Source organism: Maylandia zebra, linkage group LG4 (genome assembly GCF_041146795.1).
Source record: "Maylandia zebra isolate NMK-2024a linkage group LG4, Mzebra_GT3a, whole genome shotgun sequence".
Classification (NCBI taxonomy): Eukaryota; Metazoa; Chordata; class Actinopteri; order Cichliformes; family Cichlidae; genus Maylandia; species Maylandia zebra.
The window spans coordinates 4,430,732-4,452,513 of NC_135170.1; the positions used below are offsets into that span (position 1 = coordinate 4,430,732).

A 21,782-nucleotide genomic window follows, 5' to 3' on the forward strand; every position below is an offset into this window, starting at 1 on the left:
AAATAATAATTGATAATTTATGGAGAAGAGGTTTAAATAAGTTTGCACTTTCTGCCACTCTGTTTCAGATATGTAAACGAAATAAGCAAATGTCAAGATACTGTGAAGATACAGAAATTCTTTTATTGCTGCCATATAATCTGCATCATTATAATTGCATTAATAACATTCTTTACAGCATTATTCCATCTAATAATATCCATCCATTCGCTACCGCTTATCCTTTTCAGGGTCGCGGGGGGTGCTGGAGCCAATCCCAGCTGTCATAGGGCGAGAGGCGGGGTACACCCTGGACAGGTCGCCAGTCTGTCGCAGGGCCAACACACAGGGACAGACAACCATTCACACTCACATTCACACCTAGTGGCAATTTGGATTATCCAATTAACCTATCCCCACAAACTGCATGTCTTTGGACGGTGGGAGGAAGCCGGAGTACCTGGAGGGAACCCACGCAAACACGGGGAGAACATGCAAACTCCACACAGAAAGACCCCGGCCTGATGGTGGAATTGAACTCAGGACCTTCTTGCTGTGCAGCAACAGTGCTAACCACCGTGCCACCGTGCTGCCCCATCTAATAATAATTCTCACAGTATTGATACTGCATTACAGTTGTTTATTGAAGATGTCCATTTGAGGATCCTTCCATTATGTTAACTTTTATTACAGGTACGGTTAGAAGTATTTTATACACATTGCATATCTGTGCTTATTTTGAGTTGATGTTCGGGTCATTAAGGGTCTTAAGCTTCACTGGCGTGACTGTCCAGGTGATCCATGCTGAGGGAAACTAGAACATAGAAGGATAACTGCAATGCATGCTTACAATACATATAATACATATAATCTAGGAATGTGTCTGGCCTGAGGCCTTAACTCATTTGGTGTCTTAATATATTTTATTCTACTTGGTAACAGACGATCAGAGTCAATAATTAGCCTCAGAGACCCTGAGGGCTTGAAGTTTATTACCTTGTATGGAAGGTGTTATAGAAAAGAGAAGTTCTATGTCTGTTATAGCTATTAAAAATGTACGATTAACGGTGACTAATGTCTGGAACCTATTTTAATCTGTCATTGACGCCATGGGGGGGCGTGTACCCCACTGCTTTATAAATGTCCACAACATGTATTTCGGTGACAAGACATATGTTGATGTTTTCTCCGGGCTGTTAATAAACTCAACGTTTGATTGCACCTTTCTGGGGCCTCCGTGGTTTGTGACACTGCTCTACATTGATCGATTTTACGACAATACGCTTCGTATTCAACTTTTTTTTTTATCGTATTGTTTTTGTTCTATTTTTCCTAAATGACTGTCTGCATATTGTTTTACATGTTCAAAATAAATGAAACTATTGTGGTTATTGTGGTGTAATGGTTTGACGGATATTTTCTCAGCACACCTTTGGCCCCTTAGCACCAACCGAGCATCATTTAAACACCACAGCCTACCTGAGAATTGTTCCTGATTGTGTCCATCCCTTTGCGACTACAGCGTACCACCTTCTGATGGCTGCTTCCTGAGTTCATTGTAGTCAAATCACCTCTGCAGTCACCAGATCTTGATTCAATAGAGCACCTCAGGGATGTGGGAGATTGGTGAGATTAAGATCACGGACAAATCTGCAGCAGCTTTGTGATGCCATCATGTCAACATAGACCAGCATCTCTGAGGAATGTTTCCAGCACCTCGTTTAATCTGTACAACCAACAATGCAGGGAGCTCTGAAGTCAAACCTGGGCCCAACCCAATACTAGTCAGGTGCATCAAACAAACTGACCAGTGAGTGTATATTAAGAATATATAAGCTGTATTCAGTGTATGTGCTTTCCCCCCTCTTTCATTGTTTTACCCTCTTTTCACCAGAAGAGGGTACCACTCATTTACATGTGATGAGACCACTGGGCTAAAAGGCAAATAGAAATAATGTAAACGTGACACAAAAAGAACTTTAATCCACCTACTGGCATAAAACCAGCTGCTCACTTCATTTATAAGTGACATAAGTGGCATTTTACAGGCAACATTTAGACACAGCAGAAAAACATAGTCCAACTAAATTTAGATTGAATTTAGATAACTGCAGTGAAGAACCACCTTGATCATAATTTGAGTGAACAGACCAGCCACGTTACTGCTTAGTTGTATTGTAGATACAGTAAATGTGTCCATTACTGTGCAAAAAGAAAAAAAATAGAAGCTTTGTGACCTCAGTTAATAACAAGTTCTCCTGCATGTAAAATGCTCCCACATCAGCAGAAAGATGAGGCTGTGTTCACCTTCACAGCAGTGATTTGGTGTGATAGATGTGGGATGAGGTGCAGGGACGCCACAGAAGCAGAGTGGATCTTTCATTGGTACGCAGGGGGCTGACGGGCACAGCTCTGCAGCCTGGAAACAGAAGGCGCAAGATGCCCACATGTAAGGACAGAGAGAGGGAGCTGCAAATAGAAAAGAGAGAGAAAGCCCAGGCCTGAATGCTGTAATGCAGCCATGAATAAGAGATGCTTTGAATGCAGCTTTGTTGATGCACACACACACATAAAACACACACACTCAGCTCAGCGTTCCATTAGAGGAAACCCAGGCCATTAGTAGCTTTATCTTCTTTGTGTACAGCACCGACAAGACTCCCCTCTCCATCACACCCCCTCTGAGCACTCTCAAAAAACATACAAGAAAATAGAATAGGCATACAAGCTGTGACACGCATACACATGCAGCCAGCCCTCCTGTCTCTCTCTCTGATGCAGATGTTGTGGATGGCTCTGTTTTAGCAGTGACTTGCAAAGCAGCCTCTCAAGTCCAACGGGGAAGGGCTTTCATGCTGATGCGATGCTTCACACGGCTGACAGTACGCACAAAATATCTCTGCCAGTGTCTCTGAATGTGCAATCACAGAATGTTTTTGTGTCACACCGGTTCAGCGTTCATTCACAAAAGCTCTTGTCTCCTTCTGTGCACACAAACATGCCTGTGACAGATGACAGCGTGCTTCCTCCCTCTCACACATGACACAGGCTTTGACATTTAAGTGTTTTACTGACTCGCAGTAACTGTCTTCTGTCTAACAGCGCTTTACCTTTTTCTGCTGTATCCCTTCAGAAGAAATTGATCCTGAATTTAGGGATACGTGCACGCTTTTGTCTTTTCTAAGATGTTACAGTTTTGACCCTTAAAAACAGAGAGAAGCATGTTGGACTGTAAGAAAATGCTATCGTGATGCTAACAGGGGTAAAATGACCAGAATTAGCTGCATAGTTATTCACAGTAGAACTTGTCTTCAATAAATAGCCTTGGAACATATTTATATGTGAGTGGAGCTACTTGCTTGAATCCTTAGTTCGTGGATTACAGAGGATTTCAGCATTTTTCAAGTCACTGTTGCTGTTGCTGTCATTCTGGTTGCTCTAAGTGCTCTCATGGTGTCACTTTTGGCAGCGAGAAGTTGCTGATTTCAACAAACATCCTCGAATGACTTAAGATAGTCCTGAACTAGTTGGGCATTAACTAGTTAGACTAGGTCTGCTAGATATAAAGAAGCAGTTTGCAGTGATGTGAACCAAGAACATTTTTTAAGTGGCCCTTGTCCAATGAACTCTTCACCCTCAGTAAAGCCATACAGGAAGCAATATTTTACAGTGATTGAAAACTGAAATATATAAAATTAAAGGTTTATTTACTTAAATAATGAATCATTAAGGGAAATGTGTTTTGGATAAACTGAATGTAAACCAATCAAGTCAATTTCATTTGACCAGATTCAATGAAATTAAAGATTTTACACTGTACTTAAGTAACAGAATTACATTGAAAATTACACTGGGGTATCTTTTATTTATTTATTTGTTAGTTTGGATGAATCCATTGTTTTGGTCCAGCCTGATGTATCTCAGCAAATGTTAAAGGATGCTAATAAAACGTGGTACAAAGCTGGCTTTTTTTCATCCACCACCATGAGGGTCTGCAACCGTCTTGCAGCCACAACAATGTCAACAATGTGTATTCCTTAACCAGCTGATGAGTGGTCTCCATAGGTTACTGGGATTTGCTATGAAATTAATAGCTAAAGCCTCTGCATGCAGAGAACGTCAGTGACCCCCTGATAAACTCAAGTTACAAGAAGAAAATGCTCATTCCTTGATCAGATGGTGGTTGCTGGAGGTTGATAGTGAGGTGTATGATGCTACACTACCTCCTTGCAATTACTGTGGTTGCTAAGGAACACATCAGCGTGTCTGCAAACACTCACCGTCTCCTCACTGAGAGGTAAAGAAGCTATGCAAAGACTCACGTTTCGAAATGTATCGGTTGCAGTGATACAAGTTTCACTTCAGCTTAATGAGCATAATAATTTACACTTTACACTGCTAGACTAACTCAAGTAACTAAAAAGTATACAGGACAAAATATTTTGAGGTGCACTCCTAGCGAGAAACAATAAGAAATGACACACACACACACACACACACACACACACACACACACACACGCGCACACACACACGCGCGCACACACACACACGCACACACATACACACACACACACACACACACACTGACACCAAAGCCCAGACCCGGATGGTCTTTGAAATGCAGGTGCAGGTGTGCTTTTATTCACATACCTGGTTTGGTGAGGTCAAAGTCAGCCACTCAGGCCCACAGCGGTAAAAGAAAACAAAGGTCAACAGTGTCATTACATTTTTCAAAACAGATTATTTCAATATGATGCAGGTCTTGAAAAATGTATCACCGGCTTTGATTGGCAGATGATCAGGTGCGATAATCTGAGCAGAAAAAACGAACAAAAACAAAACATGATGTGATTGTTGTAAAGTGGGTCTTAAACACAGCTGTAATGAGATTTTCACAGCCACACAGACAGCTCAGGCCTGCTTATCCGCTGCCAGTTTGACTGAAGACTTCTGTGCAACCAAACCACGAAGCAAGGCTGCATCACCAACGTAGTTAATGATGGTCGTGTCTATTGCGGTGTTTGCATCAGTCAGGGTTTCCACTCCCCTCTTTGAACTAAAACGCACATTTTTGTTAGGTTATTAAAGCAGTACATGCTGCACATGCTTCCATGAAGCAGACCAGAGTATTATCCTTCTCTCTGTGTGGACAGTCTGCCTGACTCTGCCCAGTCAGTCAAGAAAAAGAGAGCTGCTGCTAAAAGGCCCTTTAGTCCATCTGCTTTCAAACCCGATGTAAACTGCACCTGATCCAGACCCGATTATGACAGTAAATGGAGGGGCGACCTTGGCATGGAGTAGCAAACTGCACAAAGAAAGGCCCCAGCTGGTCCTATAACTAAAGTAAGTAAGGTGTGACAAAGTGACAGAGGCGGGAGGGACTACCTGTAGATCACGTAATTATTCAGTGTGATAAAATGCTCGTTTTGGCCAATATCCCGTTGTTTTGCTTCTTTGGTGGCAGATCTGTATTACTATCATTTGTAGTCAGTGAGGAAGCTGAATTATGTAATCATTCAGTATTTGTGAAATGTATGAATATATCAAACAGCATATTTTATACTAGTACACTTTATACAATGTAGCTGCCATCACCTGTGTGTGAATGGGTGGATGACTGGATATGTAAAGCGCTTTGGGGTCCTTAGGGACTAGTAAAGCGCTATATAAATACAGGCCATTTACCATTTACCCACCCTTGCTGTGGACGATACCACCTACAGCAGTCATTGAACACCAGTCCTGGTGTGGATTCCTTTTACTCACATACAGAAGCAGAAAACACACAAAAACCAGCCAGGACACCCAAGCTGTCTAAAAATCTTCTACTTTATTCGATAAGATAAATGTTTTTGTAAAACATTCAATAAAAAAATGATCTACAATTTATTGCTCGTTGTCATCTTCACACTAGGAATTTTGATCTGATGCATAATATCTTTTTTCCAAACCACTCTCACGAGGAATATGTTGCTAGATATTTAGACAAGGTTTTATGTTGTCATTATAGTAGTTATAACATACATACATACCCACGTTCAGAGTATATTAAAAAAAACAAGTAAAGTTACAGTAGCTAGACAGAAAAAAACAGACGAGGGACAGGCAGACTCAGGAGTCCTCTCATGTACTTGTTACTTTAGCCTGCAGTGGCCAGCATTTGTTGCTTTCCCAGAGTGAGTGTTAAACCTTTAGAGCAATTTCAGGGGGATCAGTAGGTATTAGACTTAATATTAGACTCTTTTATGTAGACGATCGTGTTTAATAGCTCTTTATGGGTAACACATGTGTTCAAATGGAGTTTTTAATGTCCGAAAAATAAAATACTGCTCATCCATCCAATCACGGAGCAGCATTTGGGGGAAACACAAAAAGAAGAGATTCATGAGGATGACCTGAGGCTCCGCTGTCCCAAGTCCTTTAGAGAATCCCACATCCTTGCCGCGCCTCCCCTCATACACATTCTCACTAAGCAGTGTATGTGTGTATTTTGTTGATCTGCTCCTCCTCAGGCCTGCCTGCATGTGTGTGTCTGTGTGTGTCTGTGTGATGCAGCTGTGCGTGTGTGCTTTACAGTACACATGGGAGCCTAAAGTCCAAATTTCTTTTGTAAAACATGGACGCACAAACACACAGTTACAGTCGCATGCACGCGCAACCGCCGCCTGTTCTGCAGTCGGCGGCGATGTCTGGACATCATGCCAACATATTTACATTCTCGTTTTAAGGAAACTGTGTACAAGGCAGTAGTAGATGGTGATCCGGCAAGGTGAAGAAGTCGTTTTTGGTCGTTTTTGTGATATATTTTGTTTTAATCTTGGAGGGCGGGATTGAGGAAGAGGGAGCGGAGACGCAGGAAACAAGAAAAAAAAGAAACGTGAAGAAGAAGAAATCTTGTCAATAAATAAATAAATAAGTTAATAAGTTAAACTGGTCTGTCTGTACATGTGTCAAGAGAGACAATATGTGCATATATGTTTCTGTGTTGGTTGTCATGTCGGTATTTGTGTGTGCTTATATTGTGTAGCCTTTAGGGGCTGTAGCTACGGAGGAGAAGGAACTCAAACCCCTCCAGAGACCCAGAGTTCTGCTCTGACAGCACAAACAGAGCTGCTATGACACTCAACAACAACACTGTGTGCAGGACTAGATGGGATAACCATGCTTTATGAGCTATTTTAAAACTACATATGAAAACCTGCAGGAGTCACACTGAGCGGAGAGCTGTGAAAGCTTCTTGGGTCCATGCAAGTTGTTTATCGCACGTAAAGGCTGGAGTTTCAGTCACTGGCTGTAAATTTAGTCTGTGGGAGATATTTTGCGAACGTTTCATGTGTTATGTTACGTTATGCATTAAGGTGGTCCAGCAGAGTGCTGAGAAGGGAGCCCGTCCGCCGACTTTCGAAGCTCACAAGTACACCAGTTTCACACTTCTCCCTGATTTTTTCTTTCTTTCCATTCTTCTGTTACTTTCGTCACTTTTCTAGCGTGAGAGCTTAACAAAGCTGAACACTGTGGGTGCCTTAGAGAAAAGACTGTCAGGAAGTGTGCACCATTATACAGATTTCACCCTGCATTCGAGTGTGGCAGTTCTGAACCTCTACAGACATTCTGCACAGAGTCACAGAGACCATGCAAAGGCTTGTTTCCACATTTAAATCATTTAAATGAGTCTGTTTTGTGTGTAAAAGTCTCATCTGTAACTGTTTGTTAATTACACTTGTAGATATAAAATTAGCTTTTTGATGACTTGTGTGTCCCGTGAGAACCTATAAAGACTTGCAGTTTATAGTAGGACAAGATATCGGTCATGGCCTGCTCCGCAATCGTGTAATGGACTACAACTGCCCCCAAGCTAAAGCTTTGAATATGGAGAAAAATACAAAGAAAGATACACTAAACCATACCAGCTGCCCACACAGGCAGCATAACAGAATGCTCTCTACCTGTGATATATACTTTGCAGCCCAAAGCACATTTTTACATCTTTTTTCCTGTTTTATTTAAACACGTAACTACTGTAAGCTCTGTAAGCTACACCAACCGTGCAGACGAATGCAAACGTGCTGCTGAAGCTACTCCTCCTATAGTCATTCATGCATCGTTGATGGATTGGATAGCTATTAGACACTGAAAAAGCTAAATGAACATGCACTTCAGATGAAATGAAATGTGTCTGTGCAGACTACTTTGGAAAGTAGTGCGTGGACATGTTTCATCTGTATCTTTGTGTTAGCACATTGGTCAATTTGCTCTGCCATTTTCAGTTATCCGGTCTTTAAGTGATGAGGTGATGAATCCTGCCCAAACTACCCTGCGTTTAATAAGGCTTTTGTGTTTTTAACATGTTTCAATGCTTTGTGTCTTGTTGTTTTTAATCTCAAAAAGCTCCTACAAACAGGCAGTGATCACTGTCGGCCTCTGTCGGTTTTTATTACCGCTATTCACTTTAAAGCTCAGTTTTTAAAACCTTACGATGTAACTACAGCCCAGCCCGTGCAGCAGTAAATTAATGACTAACCTCGTGTTGTGGATGGATTATCTCAGTTGTTCTCCTGACTGCAGTTTGGTCCGTTTACAGCATCCTGCCATGCGATTGCATTTGTCCCTAACCATCGGGAATCTTCACGTTAACTTTTATCGAGTGAAAAAAGTTAGCGTTCATCCTCCAGCGTTACTGCTTATATTATGCTAACATAGCTGTGTCGCTAGCGATCACGTAGCACATCATTATATACCAGCTAGCCCAACTTCAGTAAACCCTACAAACTTCACTGCTGTTTGGTTTCCTGTCTTCATTTATGTCGGAAGTGACAGCAGAGCTGTACGTCTTAATTTGTTTAAGAAATCCCTCGCTCAGAACATGCTATATTATATTTAGATGGAAACTAGCGAGCTAACTCCCTGCTAACTTTTAAAGCCATTAAATTTCATGAATTCTATTTTCATGGATGCCTGGTTGTTAAACTTAATTGTTACACCTGGTAGAGCAGAACGCTGATCATTTTATTACAGATGAAAGAATTTATACAGTTTTTAACTCTCAGTGATCGTTTGACCTGCAGCGGAGTTTGGGCCCAGACACAGCTAATGACGTCATACTTAAAGACGGGATAAACAGGTACAGGGTCGTCACTGTCACCCTGCACTGCACTGGAGCAGAGCTGGAAGCGATTTACATGTAGCTTAGGAAAAGGAAGCCGCGCAACTATTGCTAATGGCGATGCTAATGGTCATGCTAATGGTGAATCTAGCTAAATGTGATGCTAATGGTGATATTAGCTTGTATTTGGTTGAAAGGCTGTCAAAAGAAAAGGAGATGTGTTTACTTACAAATCACTATCTTATCAGTTCTTAGTTCATTTTTTTTCATCAAAGACTTTATTAATTCGGTTTAAAGGGGTCTGACTCGTTATATTGTAATGGTGGTCATTTCCAGTATGGAACAAAATTCCCCCAGCAGATCTACAGTCAGTCTGGCAGTGAGAACGTGACTCCATTACACATCTTTAACGCATTTAGGAAATTTAGGAAGAAAAAAACTGCAAAGGGAATAAGCTTGTGACTGGCAGCTGCATAAATAAAAGTTGTCGTATATTCATATAAAGACACGTAGTACAAGTATCGATCACTTCTGTCATATCATAAAAACGATGCATTGCCGTGGCAGGATTAAACTTGCAGTGTTAAGTGTGTGAATGCGTGTCTCTGTCAGCGTGTATTTCTGTGCCCTTGGGGTGTGTTTTTGGGGAGAGGGTTAGGTTTGCCAGCTGTTGTACATTCACGGTGAGAGGTTAGGTGGCGCTGTCCTGTCGGTGCATTCACAGGATCAGCTTCAGGGGTCATCTGTAGGGCATGTGTGTTGAAATTCAAGGGTCATTAAATGGTTAAATCTAAAGAAGGATGCATTTTCCTTTCTCCACCCAGGGGTTGTTCTTCATCAGCTCCGGGTTCAGGAAGGGATCCTCTGGGACACCATCCTCTATCCATTTTACCAAACTGTGTGGAGAGAAAAATAGAAAGAGCGGCATTTTTTAAATTCCTGTGGTATAGTCTTACCACAATCTGTCCTCTATCCGCTTTCCCATATAAGGCAAAAGGACAAGGATAAACTGAGCGACCATAAGTAACTAATTATATTCAATTTTGCAACTTTTGTTTGTGTACTTTAGTTCTAACGTACAACTCTGTTTCTTATTAAGAGCAGACGTTTATGATTTTGAATTTGAAGCCAGCAGAAAATAAAAAATAAAATAAAAAAAGCATTTTTTCTACTGCCTTGCATGACCTCTTCTTTAGTGTCTGCAGTAGTTTGAAACACAAAATGTTGTCCCATTCATGCTTAGCTGAACAGTTTGGACTATGCTTTTGAAATAAGTGCAGAGGGAGGTCTTGCATTGTCTTAGTGAAATAGGCCTGACACTGTGTGGATGGCAGCATGTGTTGCTCCTAAACTTTAAATCCCATAATGTCACAGATGTCGGCATCAAATTCAAAATGAACACGTTAAACAAAAGCAGGTTCTCAGTTTCATTCTCTTTTTGAATGTACATTTTATAACATATATATATAACTGTTTATTCTTTTGCATCCTGTGAACAACAACATTAAGGCAATTACACACACAGAGCACTGAGAAAAAGTGACAGTAAATTCTAGCAGTGTGCATTCTGGGCTACAAGCGGTCTGATTGGTCAGATCTGTTGATCTGGATTTGAAAAATCATTTTTGATTTTACATGTCTGGTGTGAAAAGGCCCAGTGCTGATGAAATGCTTCCTTGGGTGTTTAATCTGATGGGACTGCAGAGAGAGGGCGAGACAGATAAACTTAGTGGTGAAGCCAAACAGTACCAAAGCCGATCTATAGCAGCTCACAGACTCCCTAAGACGCCATCATGCTCATCTGGAGCATGCCCAGATGTTACTGACAGTGCATACAGGCATGCGGGGGAGCATACACAGTGCTGAGCCACATTATGGAAGCAAGTACATGGCTTGACTTCTGACTGAGCCCCATTTGCTGATGAGGGAACTTGAACTTGGTCTCAAAACTATACACAAACTAGTACTAATTTAAAATAATGCACTGAATTAATGAGTAAGACGACACAACCAGAGATAGTAACAGCTAGTATAGCTCTATTTTCTCTCCCCAGCCTCTTCCTGTAAATGCAGTTACCAGTGTGTTCAGCGTATTTAGCTAAAACAAATATCTTCCCTTTTCAATCTGAGAGGCTCAGAGCGATTTATCTTTTTTTGTGCACAGTTGATTTCAGGGTCGTGAACTCTGCGCAGCACAGCAGTGGAGTAACTACTCACTCAGTCACTGTTTTGGAGGACTTCTCTCTTTTGAAGGCCAGCTGGTACTTGAGGCTCTCCACCTCCTTCTTCATCTGGGGCAGGTCCATCTCATCCATGGCTGCAGCTTGTTGTAGGGCTTTTCTGCCTGTACAAAGTGGGAGGAGGCCACAGTTATATTTATATAGAGCGCTGTCAAATAGCAGGCAGACACGCTCAATACATCTGTGCCCTGCAGCAAGAACACCACAAAGTGCATCTGATTTATGACTGCTGCTTAGTGATTCCACCTACAGGAGGGAGAATAGAGGCTGGTATGTTCATAGAGTACAACCGAGCTGCCAAAAATTTGACAGACTCTCTTAACTCTACAGGATACATTCGTTTGATTTCTTTTGTGTTTTTTGGGCTTCATGTTTCCACTTCCATGGCTTTAATGAATACTTTGGTAATTTCATACTAAGGTCACAAAATTTTTTGCGTCTGTACTCAAAAGGAGGAAAAGGACAGCATGTATTTGTGCTCAATCTAATCTTTCTCCTGTGCTATTGTGTGTACATGTTCAGTGCTGTCCCAACACACCCACAGACACACCCACAGACACACCCACAGACACATGATATTGCACCATATTTACCACAATCAAATGTGTGAAATTGGGTTAGCAAGCGAGCAGAGTCTAACTTAAAAATGGTGGGTAAGCTGATAAAATCGTAACTAAATGTAATTGATATATAGCTTTAATAAGTAATACCAATGAATAAACATTTCTAGTTAAACCTAAAGAATAATTGGTTACATTTGAAAATCCAGAAACCTAAAAATGTTAAAGTTAGCTAAAAGTTAGCTAAAAGTTAAAGCTAAAGTTAGTTCTGTGGTTTCAACGCAAACTTGAAACAGCAGCCTAAAAAATAACAGCTCAATTTTATATTACGGGTCCATATAAGCAAACATTTACAGAAAATGTTTCAGCAGTATTTACTGTATATAGGTGGTGTTGATGAACCACCAAACAAGGATGTTGAGGTAACATGCTTGGAAAACAATATTTCCTGTTTATTAATTGATTGATTTTTTCTCTGTTTTCCCCCAGCAGCCACCCCCAAGGATTTGGTGAGTATTGAAAGAAATCTGTAAGCACCTAATACCAAAGCTTATCATCCATATCCACAGCCATAGTCATGTATGAGACATCTAAAGTACTGAAAGGCATAACTGAATTTTACGGCTCCTGATAGCTGTTGTCATCATGTTTGGGAACTGTCCTGCTCTTTTCATCCGCACAGGTTTCAAGCATCAGCGCAGCTATCAGTCAGATCGATCTTCTTCCTAAAGATCTTGAAATAAGTTCCTAAAACTATATGCAATTAGAAAATCTGATCCATCGATCCGACATAATGGGATCAGCACTTCTTTTACACAACCTGTAGAGACTAATGCATCAGTAATATGCACTGCAGGTCATATCCATTTCATCCATGGAAGTAAGAAATGCAATTAGCTAAAGTCAGAATCACTCCTATGGAGACAAAAAACATCAGTGTATTTTATCGTGAGATAAGAGATAACTGCAATTACAGGTCATGCCTTTTTGCCCCCTGCTGGCCATTGGAAAGAATGCAAATTTAAGCCACTTCTTGCTGGCTTTACTTTTCAATCTCGGAAGCTAATCTTTTATGTACAGTACTCTTACAGATTACTTTTTCTGCAATAATCTTGTAATAGAATGAGTTATTTTTATTGGTAATGTTGCTCCTTTATTGTAGGGTCTTTACCTTATAATATAAAACACTTTGAGGTCATTGTCGTGATTTGTTCCTATATAAATAAAACTGAACTGAATTGAATCATTAATCCTGCTGATCTGTTCCCATTAAAGAGTATATTCAGGTCCTGACATAACCCACTGAGGCACTCCTTACAAACAATGTATACATATATCTGTACCTGTACAGATCATCTGATTTACAATAAACAATGCGACATTAATATCAGTTACAGGATCTCTCAGTGGCCAACTCTGCACAAAAGTGGAGTATTTTTTCTCTTCCGCAGCGTCTTTTTTGGTCCGTTCCTCCCTCCTGCTCTCTCTTGCTCCCCTCCCACGCTTTGTGTCCACTCCACTCTCTCAGTAATACGCAGCCCCTCTCGTACGTGTGCTTGTGCTTATGTACCCCCGTGTGTGCTTTTATGAGTCATGTGAGGATTCGGGTGAGATGAGTGCTTGTCTAGTCTGCACTCAGAATTGATCTTGTTGAGATCCTTCAGAATAGAAACAGCTATGGTATTTTTAAAGGGGCACTGAATAATGGTTGATACTACGCAGTTGTCCTTTATGACAGTTTAGTGAGTGAGGGCTTATATTCAGGCAGGAAACAGCGCCCCGAATCTGACAACTACTTCATGGTCTGGATCCAAAAGAAGCATCCAGTCAGTTGTCCAGCAAAGCCTGTCGTTTGCTATATGCTATATGCACAACTATCTTTTGAGAGACAGTTATGAACTTAAAATATAAAGACGTCATTGGTTTCTCCTCTTGTGCATAGCTTATTGCGCTCCTCTAGCAGAGGTCTGCTGCAGTCCATAGTTTGCAGGGAAGTTCCCAGCTTCCCTGCAAACTACTCACCAAACTGCAGCGAAACTTGAGGAAGACCAACAAGTCAGCATCTTTCATACTAACTACAGGGAACCACATCTCCTGGCGACCAACACAATCACAAGGAAGTTTTTGGTGCAGCACGATTTTGTGACCAATTTCACCCGGCAACAGCTGGCAGCCTCCAGCATCCACTCACCAGCTGGCCAGGGAATGTACATTTTCCCAGCAACCTTAAGTATCATCCCGTTCCATATGATCCTCTGACTTTGTATGAAAAGAACACAGCACTTGTATGTTTGCTTCATTTTTCACACCAGAGAGCTGCGTTCTTCTTTTATACCACCGATGGCTGCTGCTAGGCTAGCTTGAAATGTATCGCTCTGACATGTATTTCCCTAAATGAAAAATTATCCCTAACAGTAGTTAAACCCTGGAGTGAGATATGCACCAACTTGACATTTTGGCGCATTACAGTAAATGTACTAGTACAAGAGGCGATTGATACTATCAGGACAGTAATATTGAGCAACACAAAGCCGTAACTGGTTTTTAATGATTTTTCCCCTCTGAAAACTGATATTTAGGACTCTGGAACAGAATGAATCAATCATCACTCTGAACATGTGAAAGCCTCAGGCGTCAATGTAAAACATGTTTATTTATTTTTATCTTTAGCACGTCATTGCTATTTGAGAGACGGGTAAAAAGGTTGTGGTTTTAAAAAAGAGGCAAGATTGAGAGAGACGAGGAGAGATGCGCAATCGGTGAGTCGGTGAGGTGCACACGCGTGTGAGTATGAGGAAAACACCAGGTGCAATATTACACGACAATGTGTGTGTGTGTCTTACCAATATTAGACACACAGGACTAGAGCGGTGGCTAGTTCCCGGCTGAGATCAGGTTTCAGCAGCATCCTCTAGAGACAACACTGGGATTGGATGCTTTCCTCCATCTAACTCTATCACTCACCATCTCCTTCATCCCTGTTTTCACTCTCTACCTGTTCTTCTTTTTCACATTTATTTGTCTGCTCCATCCTTCTCTCTCCACTCCTCTCAGCCTCCTTCTCTTATTTCTTCTCTGGCAGCGTCTCTGTTTGACTCCTTTCTTTTTTATTTATTTGTTTTATTTTTGCACCACTTATTGATCGCCTCCCTGGTTTTTTTCTTTCACTTATTCTCTTCCCTGATCTATGTTACTCCTGTCCTGGGAAGGCAGGTGTAGATTCCCTTTACTGCACAAGTCTTAAAATGAAAATGGAATATGGTAAATGGCCTGCATTTGTATAGCGCTTTTCTAGTCCATAGGACCCCAAAGCGCTTTACACTACATTCAGTCATCCACCCATTCACACACACATTCACACACTGGCGATAGCAAGCTACAAATGGAATATTTGCCTTTGTTTGAACAAAATACCAGCGAGTGATGATGCCCGGTGGAAATGTTAACCCGTGATGTCGCTCATCACAAAGTGTTTGAGTCTTAGCTTGGAATTAAAGATAACATTTAGGTGGCTACAGTAGCAACGTCACTGTACAAGCTGTATCAAATATTTCACTGGAAACGTCAAACATCAACAAGCGGAACAATATTCCCGACACGAAGAGAGAGAGTGGAGTTTGGAAAGCGTGGAGAACACAGACATCTGTCACTACAAGTCATTTCCTCCATCCTCCCACCACCACCACCGCTGCTGCTGATGTGGATTTACTGCCTGCAGGTAATGCTGAGAAAGAAAGGGGGGGGGGCCTGCTGTTTCAAACTGTTACGTTTACAAGAATCTGCCAAATTTCGAGATGCATGGCACAGTCAGCGTGCAGTTTCACTAACGAGACAGATTTCAAGCCATTAAACGAGTCCAGCAATTTCATCAGGATACTGTAAAAGGCGCCTAAAGCACCAGAAGTTTAAAGGTCAAGTTCAGTGACTGCAGTTAGCAGAGGGGAGACCTCGCAGACAGCTACAGCTCCCTGTGTTGGCGCGTCTGTCAAAGCAACCATGCCCTCAACTGTAAACGCCATAGCTGTCATGAAGGGAGAAACTATCCATAGATCCCAAAACACGTTTTTAAAGCTGTAAACGTGCTTTTTAGTGCTTTATTGTCACTTTTACATGGAGTCTGTGGGGACTGACTCGTCAACAGAGTCAGTCTCAAGTGGCCGTTAGAGGAACTGCAGCGTTTGGCACTTCCACGTTGGCTTGATCTTTCAGCTCTGCAGTCTGCTAGAGACGACTCAGTCATAATTATTTATGTTTATGTTTTATCCGCTACTTTTGTTGCTGTAATTATATTACTGAAGCTGATCGCAAAGGAAAGCAATGGAAAAGCTCATCAGTGATTATTTAAATGTTACATTTGGTATTGTCATTTTGCAGTTAAAAAAAAAAAGCGTATGATTTTTAAAAAACGTTTATTTTCTTCAGAGTATTTTGGTTGCTACAAATAAGTAGATTAAAAATGCGATTGTGTATAAGGGCTAATTTGGATGCTAATTCCCAGCTTATGCTCGGAAAGTCATGCACTGACCCCCCTCCCAACTACAGCCTTTTTTTCTGGGAACAACAAGAATGCCAAAACTGAATTATACAATTATACTACCAGAAGTAATGAGAAAAATTCGTCTATCATAAACAGTCATTGAATGAACCCAAGAATTAAACGTCGTCTTCATGCCAGCTATTTCTTTCTTTCTATCATACACCTTTGTCTCTCTCCATCTCCAATTACTTTGAATGGGACTGGATGAATAGCCAACTGTGTAAATATGTCTGTGTTTATCTGGTAAAGCTCTGCTTTAGACAGCCTTTAAACGCCACACAGAGTAAATAATGGAAAGACTCCACCATTATACTGCCATGTGGTTTACTGATATCTTACTCTGTGGGCTTTGAATCAGAAAAGATCAAGAACTCTGCTGCGTTCTCGCTCCCGTCCTTTCGCTGCTCTCTGATATCTGTTTCTGACTGTCTCAGGCAGTTAATCTGTCGTCTCCGTTTTTTTGTTCTCCGGCCAATTATGGCAGTTGTGGAAAAAAACTATCAATTATATCCCATTTACTCTAAACCAGCAGTCACGTGTAATGGTGCTTGTGATGTATATTAAAACATCAATAAATCAGAGTCAAATTTATTGCGATCCCTTGCTAATGTTACTCTAAACTAATCTCATAAGCCCTGCATTGTTTACTATCACAGGGAAGACCCCGGCTTCCTCGTAGCTTCTATCACCACACTTACGAGGATGAGCATGTCGGAAGTCTTTCCCCCTCCATCACAGCACCATCGACTAGCTTCACATTCACACAGGATATCGTAAGGGTGTGTACTGGATGTACAGCGCTCTTTTTGTCACAGAACCAAACAGGCACTCCACAGCCAAAGCTCACAGCACTGTTGATATTGTCAGTTAGTTGACAAAGTCTGATGTGTGTGTTTTTGTTTTTTCTAGCTCATCCTGTAGTTCTGCCGGGTTCATCGAGCCGTGACAGCCTGCATGAACCGGGCAACATGCAGTAAAGCATGAAGCAGTCAGGATGAGAGTCGGAACAGTTCACCTTCACGTTTGGAGCAAGTTACTGTACCAACCAAGGGCAGTAGAGTGTCATGGGGACACTCACAGTTTTCTCAGATATTACAAGCTACCTGAAAATGATGGAAACGACCTTGTTGTAATCAAGCAAAGTGGGAATGTGAGAAAATTCCCTCTGGAGTCGAGCATGTTAAAATACTTGCTCAGCACTTAACTTGGCTATACATCTTAGCATTGTTAGAGTCGAGAGAGCGTGCTGCTTTTTATGAATGTGGAATGATCCTGAGTGTAGGTGGATCATTTGCACAAGCATCGTGTAAGAAAGCTGCACACTTCCCAGGAGGGGAATGTAGGCAATGTAGTTGTTGGAAACACAGCTTTGTTATCTCGTAATGAAGTCAGATAAGTAAAATAAACTACCAGGACCATCAGGCGCATTAAGCGAATCAAAGCAGTCAGATAAATCAAACTTTATTCAACTCATTCTTCTTGCTTCCTCCACTTCTGTACCATTGATTCATTAATGTTGAATTCTCTGCAGCTGCTCTATGTTGTTGCAGTATATGAATGACTAACCTCGTATTGTGGATGGATTATCTCAGTTGTTCTCCTGACTGCAGTTTGGTCCTTTTACAGCATCCTGCCATGCGATTGCATTTGTCCCTAACCATCAGGAACCCTCACGTTAACTTTTATCAAGTAGAAAAAAAGTTAGCGTTCATCCTCCAGCTTCACTGTGTTTATGTTATGCTAACATAGCTGTGTCGCTAGCGATCACGTAGCATATCGTTATATAGCAGCTAGCCCAACTTCCGTAACCCTACAAACATCACTGCTGTTTAGTTTTCTGTCTTCATTCATGTTGGAAGTGATAGCAGAGCTGTACGTTTGAATTTTTCAGAAATCTCTCAGTCAGAACATGCTATATCATGTTTAGGTAACTAGTGAAACTAGCGAGCTAACTCCCTGCTAACTTCTAACTCTGTTAAATTTAATAAATCCTGTTTTCATGGATGCCTGGATGTTAAACTTAATTGTTACACCTGGTAAAGCAGCAACGCTGATCATTTTATTACAGATGAAAGAATTTGGACAGTTTTTAACTCTCAGTGTGCTGCAGTTTTGGACCCAGATTACTCCACGAGGCTCCTGACTACGGTAGCTGTAATGCTCAGACAATCCATCAAGCGGTGCGGCTTCGTAGCTTACCAAACTAAAATATTTTTGACAGATTTTTGAGCCAGTAAGCACAACCAGAATTCATACATAAGGCGCACCAGATTATAAGGCGCACTGTCAATTTTTCAGAAAATCAAAGGATTTCAAGTGCGCCTTATAGTGCGGAAAATACGGTAGTTGGATGCGGTGGTCATTTTGTAGCTCAGGCGGTGTAAACTTTCTTTGTCGGTTTTAATAGATTTTGTTCATTTTACATCTCTTTAAAAGAATTCTGCCTCTTGGTGCTCGAAACATGAAAAACACTTTTCCAAAACATGGCGTTCACCTTCACTGTTACCCTCAAAAACATGTTTGACCTGGATGCAGCTCTGAAATATGACTTAGAAAAGAGAAACTAGGGTTACCCCTAACAGGTTTCCCAGGGGGGAAAGAGTTGACCGGCTTTTAGAGATGATGGCTTTGCTCTTACCACACAGGTAGTTCAGAGCAGTAATATATGGTGTTTGGTCAAGGTGTGGCTGTCTTTGCAGAGCTCACTGCAGTGTATACAGAGCTGTAAGTTTAAACTGGGACACTTTGCCATGAATGGAGGTCATCTTTTTCTTAAGAGTCTGCTCAAGTTTTATAAAAGATGAAGAACAAGTTAATTACATGTTCTTTATAAAAAAAAATCAACTATTTTTATGAACTGAATCTGTTTTCAGTATTTTGATAACTCACAGTGCCTCAAAAATGTAACATTTAGTCAGACTCTGGGTCTGCATCAAAAAGGCTGTCACATATCTGTGTATGCCTGAAGCTTTTAAAAAGATATATTTGGGTTTGTGTGTGTGAAGGTTAAAGTGGGGTGGTTGTTTTAAGAGAGGGTATATAGGTCACGTAGCGATTTGGGTCAAAAGCATCCAGAGATTAACCTTTACCCCCCGTCTCCTCTGCTATCTCGCCCCTCACATATACTATAGATATGTGTGTGTGTGTGATGGAGAGAGTGGAGCAGGTCTATTGTGAGGTACTGCTGTTGAATGCTTAACTCGTGGTCCTTCTGACTGCTATGATTATAGCTCAAGGTTAAATTAGAAAGCCAAGGATAAAAGTGTGAAAGTGTAAGAGTTGGTGGAAGGTAAGGCCAAAGCAAAAATAAATAAATTGTGACAGATAAGGATAAGTAAGAGGCAGAGAGGCTGATGATGGAAACAGAATGAGAGCCTCCTCTTGCCTCTATAGCTACTGCATTGTAAATAGAAGCTAAAAATAGAAAGGAACAGGCAGAGCTCTTCTGACCAGCTGAGAGTGGCGAGTAAGAAAGAAAGAAGAGGCTCCTTGTAGTTAAACTGAAGATGAGATGCTGCTGAGGATAATAAATGCCAGCTTCTGACAGATGATGTTTGAGCTTTTACAACCAGCTAATCTCTTCAGCAGCACTTCAGTGAGCTCTGAAGTGGCTGGGATCAGTCCAGATGTTATCACACTAGTGGGGCCCTGTCTGCATGAGGGAAACATCCAATCAATGGAACCTGATCAATGCAGGCATGAACTAGATTGGATGGAATTAATGTTTGCGTGCATGTTTTTGTTTGGGTGTATGCGTGTTCCCCACAGGGCCACGCATACACTAGGGGTGGCGGTGCCTGCCCCAGAACACAAGACAACGGCAAAGAGATGCAAAGCTTACACCTATACACCAAAGACGACAGGAGTGAGAGCACCAACAGCTATAAGTAGAGATAAAACGTGTAGAAAGAGATAGAACGCAATCGCAAAGAGATCGAAAACAACACACATGTAAAATCTATAGTAAATTTGTTTTAAGACGATCTCTTTGTGACGGAAATTGAAAACTGCAAAAATCCGCTGCAAAGAAATGAACCACAGAGAGACACAAACAGCTGTGAGTAGAGAAAACCATGGCAAAGAGAGGTGAATGAGATGCAAACGTACCACAGAGACACACATTACATACCACAATGAAGAGGCTTGGTATTAATGAACTACAAAGCACTCAGCCATAAAACGGAAAATAAAAAAAAATAATAAAAAGGAGAGACGATCTTCTCAGTCTGGGGGTTGTGCAGCTTTTATATCTTGATCCAGGGGTCCACGTTCTCATAACCAGACGGTTTTAGGTCATTTTAAGTTTACTATCCTTTTATTACCAAAGAAAAAGTGTAAAAATTAAAATCTTCACAACTCTTCACTCCCTCCCTAAAAACGTCGTCCGGAGCACCATCTATCCCCAGAACAGGGTCAAAAGAGGCCAGGGAGAGAAAAGGGAGGAGGAGGAGGAAGAGAAAGTGCAGAGGACAAATATAAGTTTTATGTAACATTCGTGGGTTCTGTATAGCCTGCGTGGTTGCAGTTTGTGAAGTACGCACGGAAAAAACCCAGCCTATGACACAGATGCATAAGGAGTGTACTTATCGTCTTGCCCAGATTAAAATAAAATCCACAGTTTCATTTAGGGGTCAGTTTGACCTCCGTGCTTTATGCGAATAGGCGAGCCTGTAATATTAATAAAGGCCCCGCTATGTTGGCAGAGCAGCCACAGAAGATAGTGTACGGTGGCATAATGTGGCTCTCCTACCTCACTGATGCGCTGGCGGAGGCTGTTGCTCTTTCCAAGTCTGACCGGTGCAGTTAAACTGGAGGAGAGGGCGAGAAGACAGCTGGCCTGACTCACGGAGACTGATTTCCCCCCTCTGCTAGAAAACAAATAGCGCACTTAATGTCCGTAGACTTAGTTTATCTCGGAGAGGCGGTGTGCACTCTCGGTATCCGCTGGAAAAGATCAGGGATAAAATCCGCAGTCTCCAGAGTAAAAGACGCGATGACGACCAGTCTGAAGCTGTCTGGAGCGCTGGAGGAGTCTCGCTGTTCGCCGGTAGTCCGGTTTGTTGCTGCAGCTGCTGAACCTGCACGAGAATGAGGCGGGGAAACGACAAGTTAACGATCTGGTCCCGTGCGCGCTCCGTCGTTCGCTGCCCGCTTCTCTGCTGGGATCCTCCTATATGAGCGCCAGTGCGCGCGCGCGTGAGTGTAGGAGCGAGAGGAAGAGTGTGTTCCCCCAGGATGCGTACGGAGAGTTGATAAGGCGAGGAAGGGGTGGGGGTATAAGCGCAGGTACAGCACAAGGGAAGACTTCTGTGTGTGTGCGTGCGCGCGCACGAGGACTCTTTTTGCCCCCATTGCCAGATC

At 41.8% G+C, this 21,782-nt stretch overlaps 1 protein-coding gene across 2 annotated transcripts; it reads right to left on the reverse strand.

Moving 5' to 3' along the window:
* Positions 1-5,791: 5,791 nt before the first annotated feature.
* Positions 5,792-21,627, reverse strand: gng13b (guanine nucleotide binding protein (G protein), gamma 13b). 2 transcript variants are annotated; one of them, XM_076882873.1, is made up of 4 exons: positions 21,172-21,627; positions 20,551-20,817; positions 11,302-11,428; positions 5,792-9,980 (listed from the first exon to the last, which is right to left on the reverse strand). In XM_076882873.1, the coding sequence occupies exons 3-4, from the start codon at positions 11,397-11,399 to the stop codon at positions 9,875-9,877; spliced, it is 204 nt and encodes a 67-aa protein (XP_076738988.1). In that variant the 5' UTR covers positions 11,400-11,428; positions 20,551-20,817; positions 21,172-21,627; the 3' UTR covers positions 5,792-9,874. The 2 variants fall into 2 exon arrangements, with proteins under 2 accessions (XP_076738988.1, XP_004570398.1); XM_004570341.3 differs by lacking the exon at positions 20,551-20,817 and having other exon boundaries at positions 21,172-21,616.
* Positions 21,628-21,782: the final 155 nt, after the last annotated feature.